The 12,649-nt window shown below is 35.5% G+C and overlaps 1 protein-coding gene across 2 annotated transcripts in view; it reads left to right on the top strand.

Annotated features, from left to right (window-relative positions):
- The window catches only part of LOC126780483 (uncharacterized), a 50,292-nt gene that overhangs the window by 2,100 nt on the left and 35,543 nt on the right, over positions 1-12,649 (top strand). For both annotated transcript variants that reach the window (XM_050505010.1, XM_050505011.1), the window contains 3 exons: positions 393-542; positions 877-2,157; positions 3,396-3,561. In XM_050505010.1, coding sequence (XP_050360967.1) covers positions 393-542; positions 877-2,157; positions 3,396-3,561 — 1,597 coding nt within the window. The remainder of the gene's footprint in view (positions 1-392; positions 543-876; positions 2,158-3,395; positions 3,562-12,649) is intronic.

The raw sequence follows: 12,649 nt of genomic DNA, 5'->3' as shown, positions 1-12,649 counted from the left end.
ATTTTCTTTAATAAAATCGAATTTTAAACTAAAACTGATCGAATTAAAAAGTTTTCGTAATTGCCTTGGCGCCAGTTAATTCGATTTCGCAACATTAAATATGCATTTTGTATAAATATTAATAAATCGTTACTAAATTAATAAAGTGTTGTCCCGAAAAACACAATATTAGTCGCAAATAATGAATCCGTAGCATCCACGAAATATTCGGTCTGTTAAAACGTGGTACGATATAATAATAGTAATACAATAATCCGTCAGTGGTGCAAAAGTTGCCGTCGTGTAAGGACATTCGAGTTTCCCGGAACGACAGCTCTTGATTATAGCCGTTCCCGACGATATAGTTGGCTATTTAACTCAGCGCATATACATCGATGCTCTTTGATATGCAGTTGCAAGAGAGCGATTTCGATGAGCGGTCGTTGTCGCTCTGCGAGTCAACGGACGCTTCGGAACGCATGTGCGGTGATTTTTTTAATACAGTGAAGAAAGGGCCTGGTAAAGTCATCGTCACTGCCATCGAACCCCCTCCTGAGTTTCAGGTAGGTAACGTACTTTCTTAAATATTTAAAATAGTTTAAAGAACTTTTTTTAAATTAATTTTTATTTTCTGAAGTTTATTGATATAAATATTTTTTTTATCGTGATTGTATATACTACATAATATTTCGGAGATAAAAGACAGCTTTAATTGATTTTATAGGTTTGTTTAAAAGGTTTTATTTGCCGATATCTGATTACTTATTTCTGATTACTTATTTTTCATCAGTCCGTGATCGCAAAAAATGTAATATTGTTAGCTCAGTAATAGTGGAAGTTTTATAACTGAATTTTAAAGTAAAAATAAACAAGATAAAGATGAATATATTGTTTCAGGATAATCCGGATACAAGTATAGATTGTATACCCGCTTTTGTGGGCTCACCTATTAAATGTTTGGCTGTGTGCGTGCCTCCATCAGTTGTTTTTACGAACAATATTAATAAATCAAAATCATCGAGCTTAGAAGTTGCAATGACCACTAGCCACGCGTCGCCGCTGTATCCGAGGAAATTAAAACCCGAGTCGCTTTACGAACGCAGGCAGTGTCTTAATCACCGATTCGCGAGTCCGAGACTTTTACATCTCAGTCCGTGTCGAATTAATAGACCCTCCTCTAGGAATTCTCTTTCTTCACGACTTTCCAGTAGTCATAATTCCCTCGTCACCCAGTTTCAAGCGGACGACTCCAGCTTCATTACGCAGGCTATATCGCACGACACGTTGTCTGCGAAAACTTCCGACATAACTGACATGTACAATGTCCCCTTCGACAGTGATATATATGCGGTTCCCATTGATATGGTTCGGCCTAGTCACAGTAATGTAAGAGGCAAGGGGAAAAAGCCGCAGAGGAATAATAGAAGGCGTGGGAAGAGTTGTTCTCAGAGCACAAGTGTTAATAGCGTCGCGCCAGACAGAGGCTACAAGTCCAAGGAAACGAGACACAGAGACACCAAAACTAAAAGGCATAGCTTGCCCAGTTCGTCTTGCAAGAAGAACGTCACCGATTCGGATACCGACTCGCTCCATTTGACTTTACGTGAGATGAGGAAGTACCTCCATACATTGTACTCAAGTTCCAGCGATTCTGAGTGTCGAAATACGATTAATAAGAAAAGCAACACAATAATAACCAACGTCGGTATTCATATGCGCCACGGCAACAAAGATACTGGCACAGCCGTATTTCTAAAAGAGAGCAACGATATATCTAGAACGGGGGAAACGAACAATAATCATAAGAAAGCGAATAAAAATACATTGAGTATGAATTCCAAAAATAAGAAGCATAAGGAAAATATTCCAAAGGATTGTAGTATTATAGAAGAGAACAAAGATAAGGGGAAAAAGGGGAATCAGGGTTTGAAAGTGAAGATGTCTCCGGTTCGGATGCTATCAATGAACTTAAAGCAAAGTTTCTGCAATCTATTTCGGTGGCGGAAGTCGAGTGACAGTGACAGTGTGGAGAGAATCGGAAGGGAATCTCCCCCGGCGGCTGTTCGTAGAGCCCTTCCGCCGTTGCCGCAGTCTCCGCACCCATCGAATTCCCGTCGCTCGGCCAACGAAGAGGACACAATTATGGACTTTGCTACCTCGATCCAGAGAGTTAAGGATGTAAGTATTACACATTATCAACTAATCTATTGTACGTTTAATAGTCCAAAGTCAATGAATGCTCTATAATCCTCAACATAAATAACATAATTCATTCGACCAATCGTCGCAGTTGACATGTACGTATCTCATTACAAATCTAAACTGTTTGCAAATTTTAAAAATTGTCTTAACGGCGGCCTAAAAATTTAAGCCAATAAAGCGTAAAAACCCCAAAAGATCGACAGTACAGAAGAATATCAATGTGATCCACTTTCATCCGATATAATCGGATTGAAGGGCATCGCTAACAAACCTTATAGGCGAACTTTGTTCAGTTCATATCTGAATTATTTGTTATGCCTGGAATTTCGCAAGCTTATACGTCACTTTATTCAGCTCTAAAATAAAGAATGAACTAAAATTCAATAAAAAATAAACTATAGATTGAGAGATCCGCTCAATAGCATTCTGAACCTAACGTAATTAACAAATTAGTAGTATGATACGCAATCCCTCAATTAGAGCTTCGGTCGCATTATTAATGAAAATAGCTATTACTAAAATTGTAAATAGCTGAATGTTTTGAATTTTACTGGTGGTAGGGCTTTGTGCAAGCTTGTCTGGATAGGTACCAGCCACTCATCAGATATTCTACCGTAAAACAGCAGTACTTGGCATTGTTGTGTTCCGGTTTGAAGGCTGAGTGAGCCAGTGTAATTACAGGCACAAGGGACATAAAATCTTAGTTCCCAAGGTTGGTGGCGCATCGGATATGTAAGCGATGGTTGACATTTCTTACAATGCCAATGTCTAAAGGCGTTGGTGACCACTTACCATCAGGTGGTCCATATGCTCGTCCGCCTTCCTTTTCTATAAAAAAAAAATCTAAACTACAAACAATCGACTAACGCGATATTTTTTAATCAATAACGTAAACAAACAAAAGTGAAAAAGCGTTTGCGTATCCAATAAGTTAACGGATCAATTGTGTTTGTTTTACAACGATAAAAAAATATATGTTTGACCTTTAGTTTCATTCACGTACGTATAGTAATGTAGAGCGACTCTATTTTAATCAAAACGGTTTACGGTAACTCCAGTTTTCAAACAGACGGGCTAATGAATTGCAAATTATAACAAAAGTTCAGTCAATCTGTAAAGTCGCGTATTCCCTAATGGCTTTATTCCCTATGCATAGCATCGCGGTCCGTATTTTTTTCAATAATAAATATACTAACAGGGATTTTTTCTTTTAGTATGGATGGTATTGGGGACCGATTTCGGTGGAGGCTGCGGAGAAGATACTGTCTAACGAGCCTGATGGGTCATTCATAGTTCGGGACAGCAGTGACGACCACTACATCTTCACGCTCACCTTCAAGCTCAACGGCCTGAGACACGTCAGGATAGAACACGATCAGGGTGAGTGATGATTGAAATTATTTTTAGAAATAAATTTTTTTATTTAAAACCATTATTTATTCATAATTTAAATGATATAGTTCAAGTCTAGTAACTGAACTGATGTGATAAATCACATTATATGGCGAGTTCTAGTTGCAGTTTGTAACAAGATTCATGTCACACCGCAGAAGACAGTAGTGGTAACTCTATTACAAACAAAGAACCTTTACAGTTTCCTAAGAAGGCTGATTATTCTCCATTTATTGGAATATCACTTTAGACTTTAACATAATAGCCTTTTCTAAAAATTGTATATTGAAATTAGTTTCTTTTACAAAGGAAACGCGAGAAAGTATTTAATTTAATGATTCTCAACTTCAACGTAAAACATCCTTTTTATAATTGATAACACTTTAACTAAGGTAAAGTAAATTACTAAAGTGAAGACCATTAAAATCCATGTGCTGCACAATCAATAATAGCTCAAGAGTCGCTATGTGACGTTTATTTCCGTCCGTTATATAAAGAATGTAACCGGAGCTTGGTTCAAACAAAAAACAATTGAATTTATCTATAACTTTGCAAACTAAGCCTTTTTCATTGTATGGATTTGTAGAACGTAAAAGGTTTAATTAACTTTACATCCAATTTCGCACAGCCCAATCCGGCGCAAAGAAATGCGCCTGCAAAGTTCCGTCCGCAACGCTTGCACTTTTACATTTTTGTCTTGTTTTAACGAGCCGATGGCCCAACTGTGGTCTGGACATGGCTAAATTTCTCCTTTTTCCCACCGTTTCTCGTTAAAGTCATTTTATTTGCTTCACTCGTGTTTATGATAAGCATTCGCTTGTGTTAAAGTATTTGCTCTGCCAGTAAATTGATAATACTAGGGATATTTGATAAGATTCCAATCCGTCTGGGATGTTACGCAAACAGTTTGCCAATTAATTGGATGCCGTTTTAAACGCAATGAAAGTCACTCTCACGTTACACGTACTCAAAATACTTATTTATAATAAGACGAGTCTTTTTAATGGTATTAGTCGTTCAACGGAATTGTAAAATAAATAATATTAAAATATAACATCCTGTTTTCGTTAGCAGATAAATAAATATGTGTGACTTCATTGCTAATAAAGTTATTAAATGTTTATTTATTAATAGTTTAATGTCATTCAATTTATTTGTCTTCTTCGAGTCTTTCATTATTTTCAATCTTCAAAATATCTATTATGCGTTTCGTCATCATCAATATCGTCTGAGGTAGCGCGATATAAGCACACGTCACCTTCAATTTGAACCCATTCTTTCAAAACTTCTATCAATTTTTTCCATTGTTTTTTTTTTGCATTTGAAAATAAATAACTTTTAGGTGATTTGGTGGCGCTAGAGATGGTTTTGTGATCACAAAACCATCTCTAGCGAGTTGGTATACGCTATTCATTGCATTATTAGGCCAACTTTATTCTACTGTTTTGATGAAATTCGAGCCGACTTTAAACCTGGTACAGTATGGTGGTTCTAAGAGAATTGCACCATAATGTATTCTTTGTACAGGTGAAATTTGCCGCTTAATGTACCGAGTATTCATGTGTTTAATTTGTTTTTATAATTCTTCTCGTGTTGACGGTAATGAAAAACATCGTGAGTAAACCCGCATTGGAGCTGTATGATGGATGTCTTTGCCCAGCCATGGAATATTAACTGGCTGTTACGTTCACATTTATTATGTGTATAATTGTATTATTATTGGTAATTTCAGTATCCTAAGAAAGATGTAGGTTAATTTATCCAACTTAATGCTAAAATCTCTACATTTATTATATGTAATTTTACTATGTTTATAAGAATACAGTGTTTTGCGTTTATGTTTTTTTTTTTGAGAAATTTTTCGTCTCCGTTCCCTTTGCGTATGCGTAGCGGTTTCAGAATTCAGCGCGACGTATCTCATTAACTATTCATTTTGCGGAAAAAAGTTTGATATAGAATTTGTAGAATTTTTTATGCTCTCTAAGTTTGATTACCACTTTTTTATAAATCTCAAAAGGGTATTTGACAAACCATTAATTTATATTGTAATATATGTTTATGTAACATCAAAATTAGTCCACTTCCCTGTTAAAACAGTAGTGGAAACTTAACTGGCATAAGTGTTAAAATATGATTATTATATTAAGTTGTAATATACGATATGCTGTATGTTTCCCTAATAAATAAATAAATAAATGTTATATTAAAAAGTAAAAGTTTATATAATACAAATGAATATAAAATTAAAACAATTTTTTTTTTAATTATATATATCGTACGAAGCAAAAACAGTTTGTCGTTAATATTTGCAAACAAGCATTTAATCAAGATGACGGCAACGCTTGCCAAAAAGATTAAAAGTCGCTATTACATTTAGTGGGCAACCTCTAACATACTCAAATTAAAAAACATCTACTATTAGAATTTTTTTAGTGAGCGACGTCACTTTCTGTGCTATCTTTAACTAAAAACAAAATACGTTCATACTTTGATATATTCGACTTATTTGAAAAATATTATTACATAAATACATGTAACAAATTATTGACAGAACAAATTCATTCAAAAAATATATTTTTGTAACATGTAAAATCATTAACTGAAGTAATATGCAGCATTTATAAGCTTAATAGTTAAGACCATACCTCTCTTGTGCATGTAATTAGGCACACTGGCGCCTCATTACCGGCGTCGGTAGAATATCTGGTGAGCGGATAGTACCTAACTAGAGGCAATACCGTGTACGCGTTTTTTAATAAAAGGCTTAGCAGCAAACACGAATTTTAATTAAAACGGCGTTCCAATTACGTAAATAGTTATAATCATTAAGATCATGCCGTGTTTATGTACTTCTTATAAATTCATTCTCTGTCGTTATGGCTGAGTGTCTAGAACATGTAAAACTTAACCGAATATTGCGTTTTCAAATCCGAGCAAGCACCATTGACTTATAATTTGCTTAATTTGTGTTAATAATTTATTTCGTGCTCTGCGGTGAAGAAAAACATAGCGACGAATCATGTCTGCATGTGTTGGATAAAATTCTGCCAATTGTTTAACTACAAACCGGTATTATAGGAGCATGTCCAATCCTTTTTTATCATGGGGAGAGGCGGTCTTTGTCTAACAGTGGGACACTTAAAGGCTGTCTCTATATTTAATTGCGTCAAGCGACCATCTTAGACATCTTAGCACCGTAATCCTTTAAAGACGTACTAGTTAGACAATGGCTTCGATAATAATATCCCTTCCAATAGGCTATCGATTTTTCGATTTTATTATCAGGAGTTGGCAATAGCCACTTGTGTCGCCGGCCTAACGCGTTGTCCGAGGCCTTCCGGGGTAAACATCAATTAGGTCGTGTCGTGTCCAATGGCGTCAAAGGGCTACTTCATTATGTAGAATAAAATATGTCCTATGTCAAAGGCGAATGTGTAAATAGGATAACGAATCTTTTAATTATTACGTTAATTAGGGGTTTGATATCAATTCATACCACATATCCTTGTTTTTGCAAAAAATAAAATAAACCATGAATATTGTTAAAAGCAGTCGAATCTTAAAGCATTTCTTGCAATAAGAAAAAATATAAATAATCTCACTCCCGGAAGATTCGCTAATTAAAGAAAACTTAAAAGAAGTGAAAAACTTTTGATTGCAATAGATTTTCTTAAGAATTTTTAATCATTTCTTACTCAAGGCAAGGTCTTAGACGGTTTTAGGGTTCCGTACCTCCAAAGGAAAAAATATCCCCTTTTAAGATCTGTCCGTCAATCAGTCCGTCCGAACGCGTAGAGGTACAAAATTTGAAATTAATAACAAATACTGAGGTCTCAAGTTCACACCACCAAGGGACCGCCCCTTGGTGGTGTGAAAAAATCAACCCTTTAAGTCTAGGCAACCAAAAGATATGTCCGTTTACGTCGCATTTCCCATACATTCGCAACGGGAATCAAAACTTATAGGGTATTTCCCGTTGACCTGGAATCATGAAATTTGATTTGAAGCAATATCCTGTAGCACGAGTAAAGAAAAATGTCCGTAAACCGTAAATATGTTGTTTAAAAAAAATAATAATAATGAAATTGAATTTTACGAACAAATTAAAGGAAAACCTTTGAAAAGTCTAAATCTTAAAATAACCTGGTAAATCTTTTAGTGTTTTGTGGTGTGGAACCCTCAGTGCGCGAGTCCATTTTCCCGTTTATTTTTCATGTCATGTTCTTTCAATTATACAGTATGTATAGTTTGTGTTTTTTACAATTACCACTGAATGATGACCATAAAGCGCTCTATTGGCGTTGTCTCACGATCATCAATAGGCGAGACACTTATTCATTTAACGGTGAATACAAAATTGACCACAAATCCCCGAAATAGAATGACGTTGACGGTTTGTTTTCGTATCGGTTTACCGAACTGTAAATGGAGCGTAATTAAGCAGCGTACATTAGTGCAATTCCTACTTTGTATGTTCAAATACCATCAATGTTAGGTACGACAAAATACGGGCCACGTTTAACCGTACTTCGATCTATTCATTTCAATTTCGTGTAACACTCGCCAAGTATGTATCGGCGAAACGATTCTGCTTTCATGTTAATGTTCCCATTGAACATAACTCAAATTCCACGAAGTCGATCGGACCATATTTGATTTCGATAAATTTTTCAACGCGTTTTTTTTAGCAACAATGATTGCAACATATTTTATATGAACGTTCCACGTAGAGCTTCAGTCGTCTCATTTATGTTTAAGGATTACGTACAAAATCCTCTATACGTATAAAAGCCTTAATTGAAACTGATACCGGAAACTGATTCTGGACTCAACGTATTAAGTTTTAAAACGAAAAACGTTTTTACGAAGCCAAGATGATAAAAATACATTGTGGTATAATATTAATTAATATTAAGCCGAGATGGCCTAGTAAGCCGAGATGGCCTAGTGGTAAGAACGCGTGAATCTTAACCGATGATCGTGGGTTCAAACCCGGGCAAGCACCTCTGAATTTTCATGTGCTTAATTTGTGTTTATAATTCGTCTCGTGCTTAACGGTGAAGGAAAACATCGTGAGGAAACCTGCATGTGTCTAATTTCATTGAAATTCTGCCACATGTGAATTCTACCAACCCGCATTGGAGCAGCGTGGTGGAATAAGCTCCAAAACCTTCTCCTCAAAAGGGAGAGGAGGCCTTAGCCCAGCAGTGGGACATTAACAGGCTGTTACTGTATTACTGTATAATATTAATAGTACATTATTGCTATTGATTTAATTCGCTCGAAAGTGTAAGTGAACATTGATTGACAACCTCGTAAATATTTAACATTTGAAGCGTAGTGTAAATTTAATTATGTCAGTATATCCATATATCTATTTGTCAGTCGCTGTTCTGGACTGGAGGTACGTGCATGAAATTTGCAAGTTGATGCTTCGAATAGAACCGTCCGTGATATTAAAAGGCAAAGGAAAATCTTTTTAAGTTCCCTTATTGAAACGTGAGGGTGAATTTTTTCGCGCACTCAAACGTGTGAGATATCATTAGACTAGTCATTTCGAATGAAATTGAGGTTCCGTTTGCTTAACACTTTTCATTTTGAAATTGCGTTTGCGAGAAATTAAGATTAAATTTAATTTGTGAAATGTTCGTCGTATATTATTTCTATTATGCGCATGCTGCGATGCGATTACAGTGTTTGTCTGATTGTATATAATTATATAATTAATACAATAAACACTTAAACCTTCGTATATTATATATCACAACGATGGTCGATAGCTTTCACGTTGTACACTATATAACAAGGGTTTGCGTTTTGTGAACTACTAAATTATTCCGTACGCGAATTTTTGGTACATTTCAAAGCATTCATGTTTTAAAATCGAATCAACAAACCTGAATAAATAAATTTCATGTCAGTGAACTCAGTAACATAAAACACGACACACATGTGATGTAAATTACCTTCAGTAATTATTGTATAGTATAAAAATATATATTTGATTTCATCGAATTCATTAAATACTGGCTGTTCGTCCCGACTCCGTACGGGTGAAATTCTATCAAAGTAACCTCTGCCATTTTCCTCCGTTGAAGTTGAAATTTCAAAGAGTCTAGTCGCGAAAGGAGTAACTTTGCTAAATTTCAAGTTAATTTCAAAAAGTTTTTGAGATGTCGTAATCAGTCAGTACTCTTTTGCTTTAATATAATATGTGTATATTAGAAAAAACATGCTTTGTGCTATTTAATATCATTTAAGTTTCTCCAATATAATCTACTATATACTGTAGATTCCATTTAGATTTTAAAAAGTAAACTTGCCATCCTTCTTTATATAGCTGTAATACGTCATCAGCTAGAATACGTCGTTTTTAAATTAAAAAATTGTTTAAGACAGGAAAATATGAAAATGCAAACTACGACGTGTCTAAAGTCACGTAGAATTGTGTAAAGCTGGTCATTGGAGCATAACGGAACGTATTGGAAATATTTATTTTATTCGCACAAAACGGTATTTCAATGTAACGCTATTTCAGGGATTCATACTCGATAAATACGAGGTGAAAAATATTTTCGTTCATATTCAATCAAACCCTCTAAAAAAGAATAACGATCGCAAAATTTTTATGTTTATATATATGTAATCCATCATATTATATTTCAATATTTGGAAGTAACGAAACTTTGACAATCACATCGGACTATGCGAATAATATATTTAAAAAAATAGTAGAAAATACTTCTATCGCTACGTGCTTGTCTGTCCGCTCATCACATGAAATCATTGACATGGTTTCACAATTACAAATAAAATCCCTTTGTCCAGGAAATACATATTATAAGCATACAATAATTAAGTTCAACCAAGTATTACGAGTTACAGTTGATAAAATGGTATGGAGTTCGAATTTGTTGACTTTTTGGCACGACATATATAAATATGATTTTGTTAACATGTTAATGTATTTGTTGGAAAAGAGAAATAACTATTTATTTTGCCTGATTTCCGATCTGAATTCCAAACCGATGGTAGCTTTACATTTAATATAATCTTGTAAAATGAATCGATTGTACTTTTAGAAGCCTAGCGAAATAAATTAAAAAATCTTTTTAATTTTTGTATCTTGCACATATTACCAACGGTTCACATCATATTCCCTTAAAAAATAAAACAAGCATACGAAATTATGGTTGCTTGAGCTTTACTTTGCTTCTACGTATCCCAACGTCTTAAATATATTAATCTTAACTATTTGAGATTAATTTGTTATATTGTTAACAAACTTCATTGTTATGAAAGTCGAGTTAAAAAACAAAAGATAACATTCTAAATAAATTCTAAAGCCGTTGAATTATTTGACAAACTAAACTAAAATTTACCTTTCAAATGCCGAATTTAGGATTATGTCAGACGAAACTATTTGATTCAAAGCGTGTTACGACTAAATCAAATTAGCTCAGGATAGACTTGCTTACTTCAACCATTTATTACATTATGAAAGCGAGAACTAAAACCTCAGCCGCGGCTACTCAAAACTTAGTTTCAATAGGAAGACCAAACTTGTTCCATCCATAGAGCACATTTACCCCGGAAATTATGCCAATTGAACAAATTTTCATCCTTCAAAATTGTATATGAATGCTTTTGTTTTCATAAATTTGATTTTATTTGGCGTCTTGGCTTGTATGGCTTTGTGCAAGTCCGTCTGGGTACCACCCATTCATCATATATTCTACCGCCAATCAGCAATACTGAGTGAGGGTGAGAGAGTCGGTGTAACTGCAGGCGCGCGAGGGACATTACATCTCAAGGTTAGTGGTCCATTTGCGATGTAAGGGATAGTTAATATTTCTTATAATGCCATCAGGTGACCTTGTCAGTTTCATACTTAAACATTTAACTATTAAATGCATCTACAGCTTTATTGGTGGCTTTGTTCAGTTATATTTTTTAAAATATCAAATTGTATTGCTGTATTGTAATTTAAAGGATGGGAGTCACAATGCACTAGGGATATGTTACGATTATTGACGGTGATATAAGTGGTTTGCTGCTTGTCGTAGCGCAGATGTCTATGAGCTAAAGCAACAACTTTTTTTAAGGTAGACCATTAAATCATATTGTCTTTCTAAAACAAAACAAACTGAAATCTGTTTGATCTTTCTCTTATTTAACATAGTATAAGAATATCTATAATTATTTATATATATATATAAATAAATAATTTAATTCGATTTGCCGACGATATCGTCATCATAGCAGAGTCGCTGGAACAACTCACCGAAATGCTGCGTAGCCTAGGCGAGTCTTCCCGGTGTGTCGGTCTCGGTATGAACTTGGACAAGACCAAGGTCATGTTCAATAGGCATGTAGTGCCGGGACCGATATACGTCGAGGGGAAACCTCTCGAAGTTATTAGTGAATATACCTACCTAGGACAGATAATACAAGTCTGTAGGAACAACTTCGAGAAGGAAGCCGATCGAAGAATTCGCTTGGGATGGGCAGCATTTGGCAACCTTCGTCAAGTCCTCAAGTCGTCTATACCGCAATGTTTGAAGACGAAAGTCTTCAACCAATGCGTCTTACCTGCCATGACATACGGTGCCGAAACGTGGACACTAACTGCGGGACTAGTCCACAAATTCAAAGTCGCTCAGCGTGCTATGGAGCGAGCTATGCTCGGAGTATCTTTGAAGGATAAGATCAGAAATGAGATTATCCGGAAAAGAACCGGAGTCACCGACATAGCTTGCAAAATTAGCAGGCTGAAGTGGCAGTGGGCTGGTCACGTATGTCGTAGGACCGATGGCCGTTGGAGCAGACGAGTCCTAGAGTGGAGACCGCGAATCGGCAAGCGCAGCGTAGGGCGCCCTCCAGCCAGGTGGACCGACGACCTTAAGAAGGTGGCGGGCACCAACTGGATGCGGAAGGCGGAGGACGGAGCTTTGGCGCACCTTGGGAGAGGCCTATGTTCAGCAGTGGACAACGATTGGCTGTTGATTGATTGATTGATTGATTGAAATAAATAATATCTTTTTCTATATTTATCTATAATAAATAGTATAAAACA

The sequence above is a fragment of the Nymphalis io genome, chromosome Z, assembly GCF_905147045.1.
Source record: "Nymphalis io chromosome Z, ilAglIoxx1.1, whole genome shotgun sequence".
Lineage (NCBI taxonomy): Eukaryota > Metazoa > Arthropoda > Insecta > Lepidoptera > Nymphalidae > Nymphalis > Nymphalis io.
Note: the sequence above shows the minus strand (reverse complement) of the source record. Positions and strands in the feature narration are given on the sequence as shown.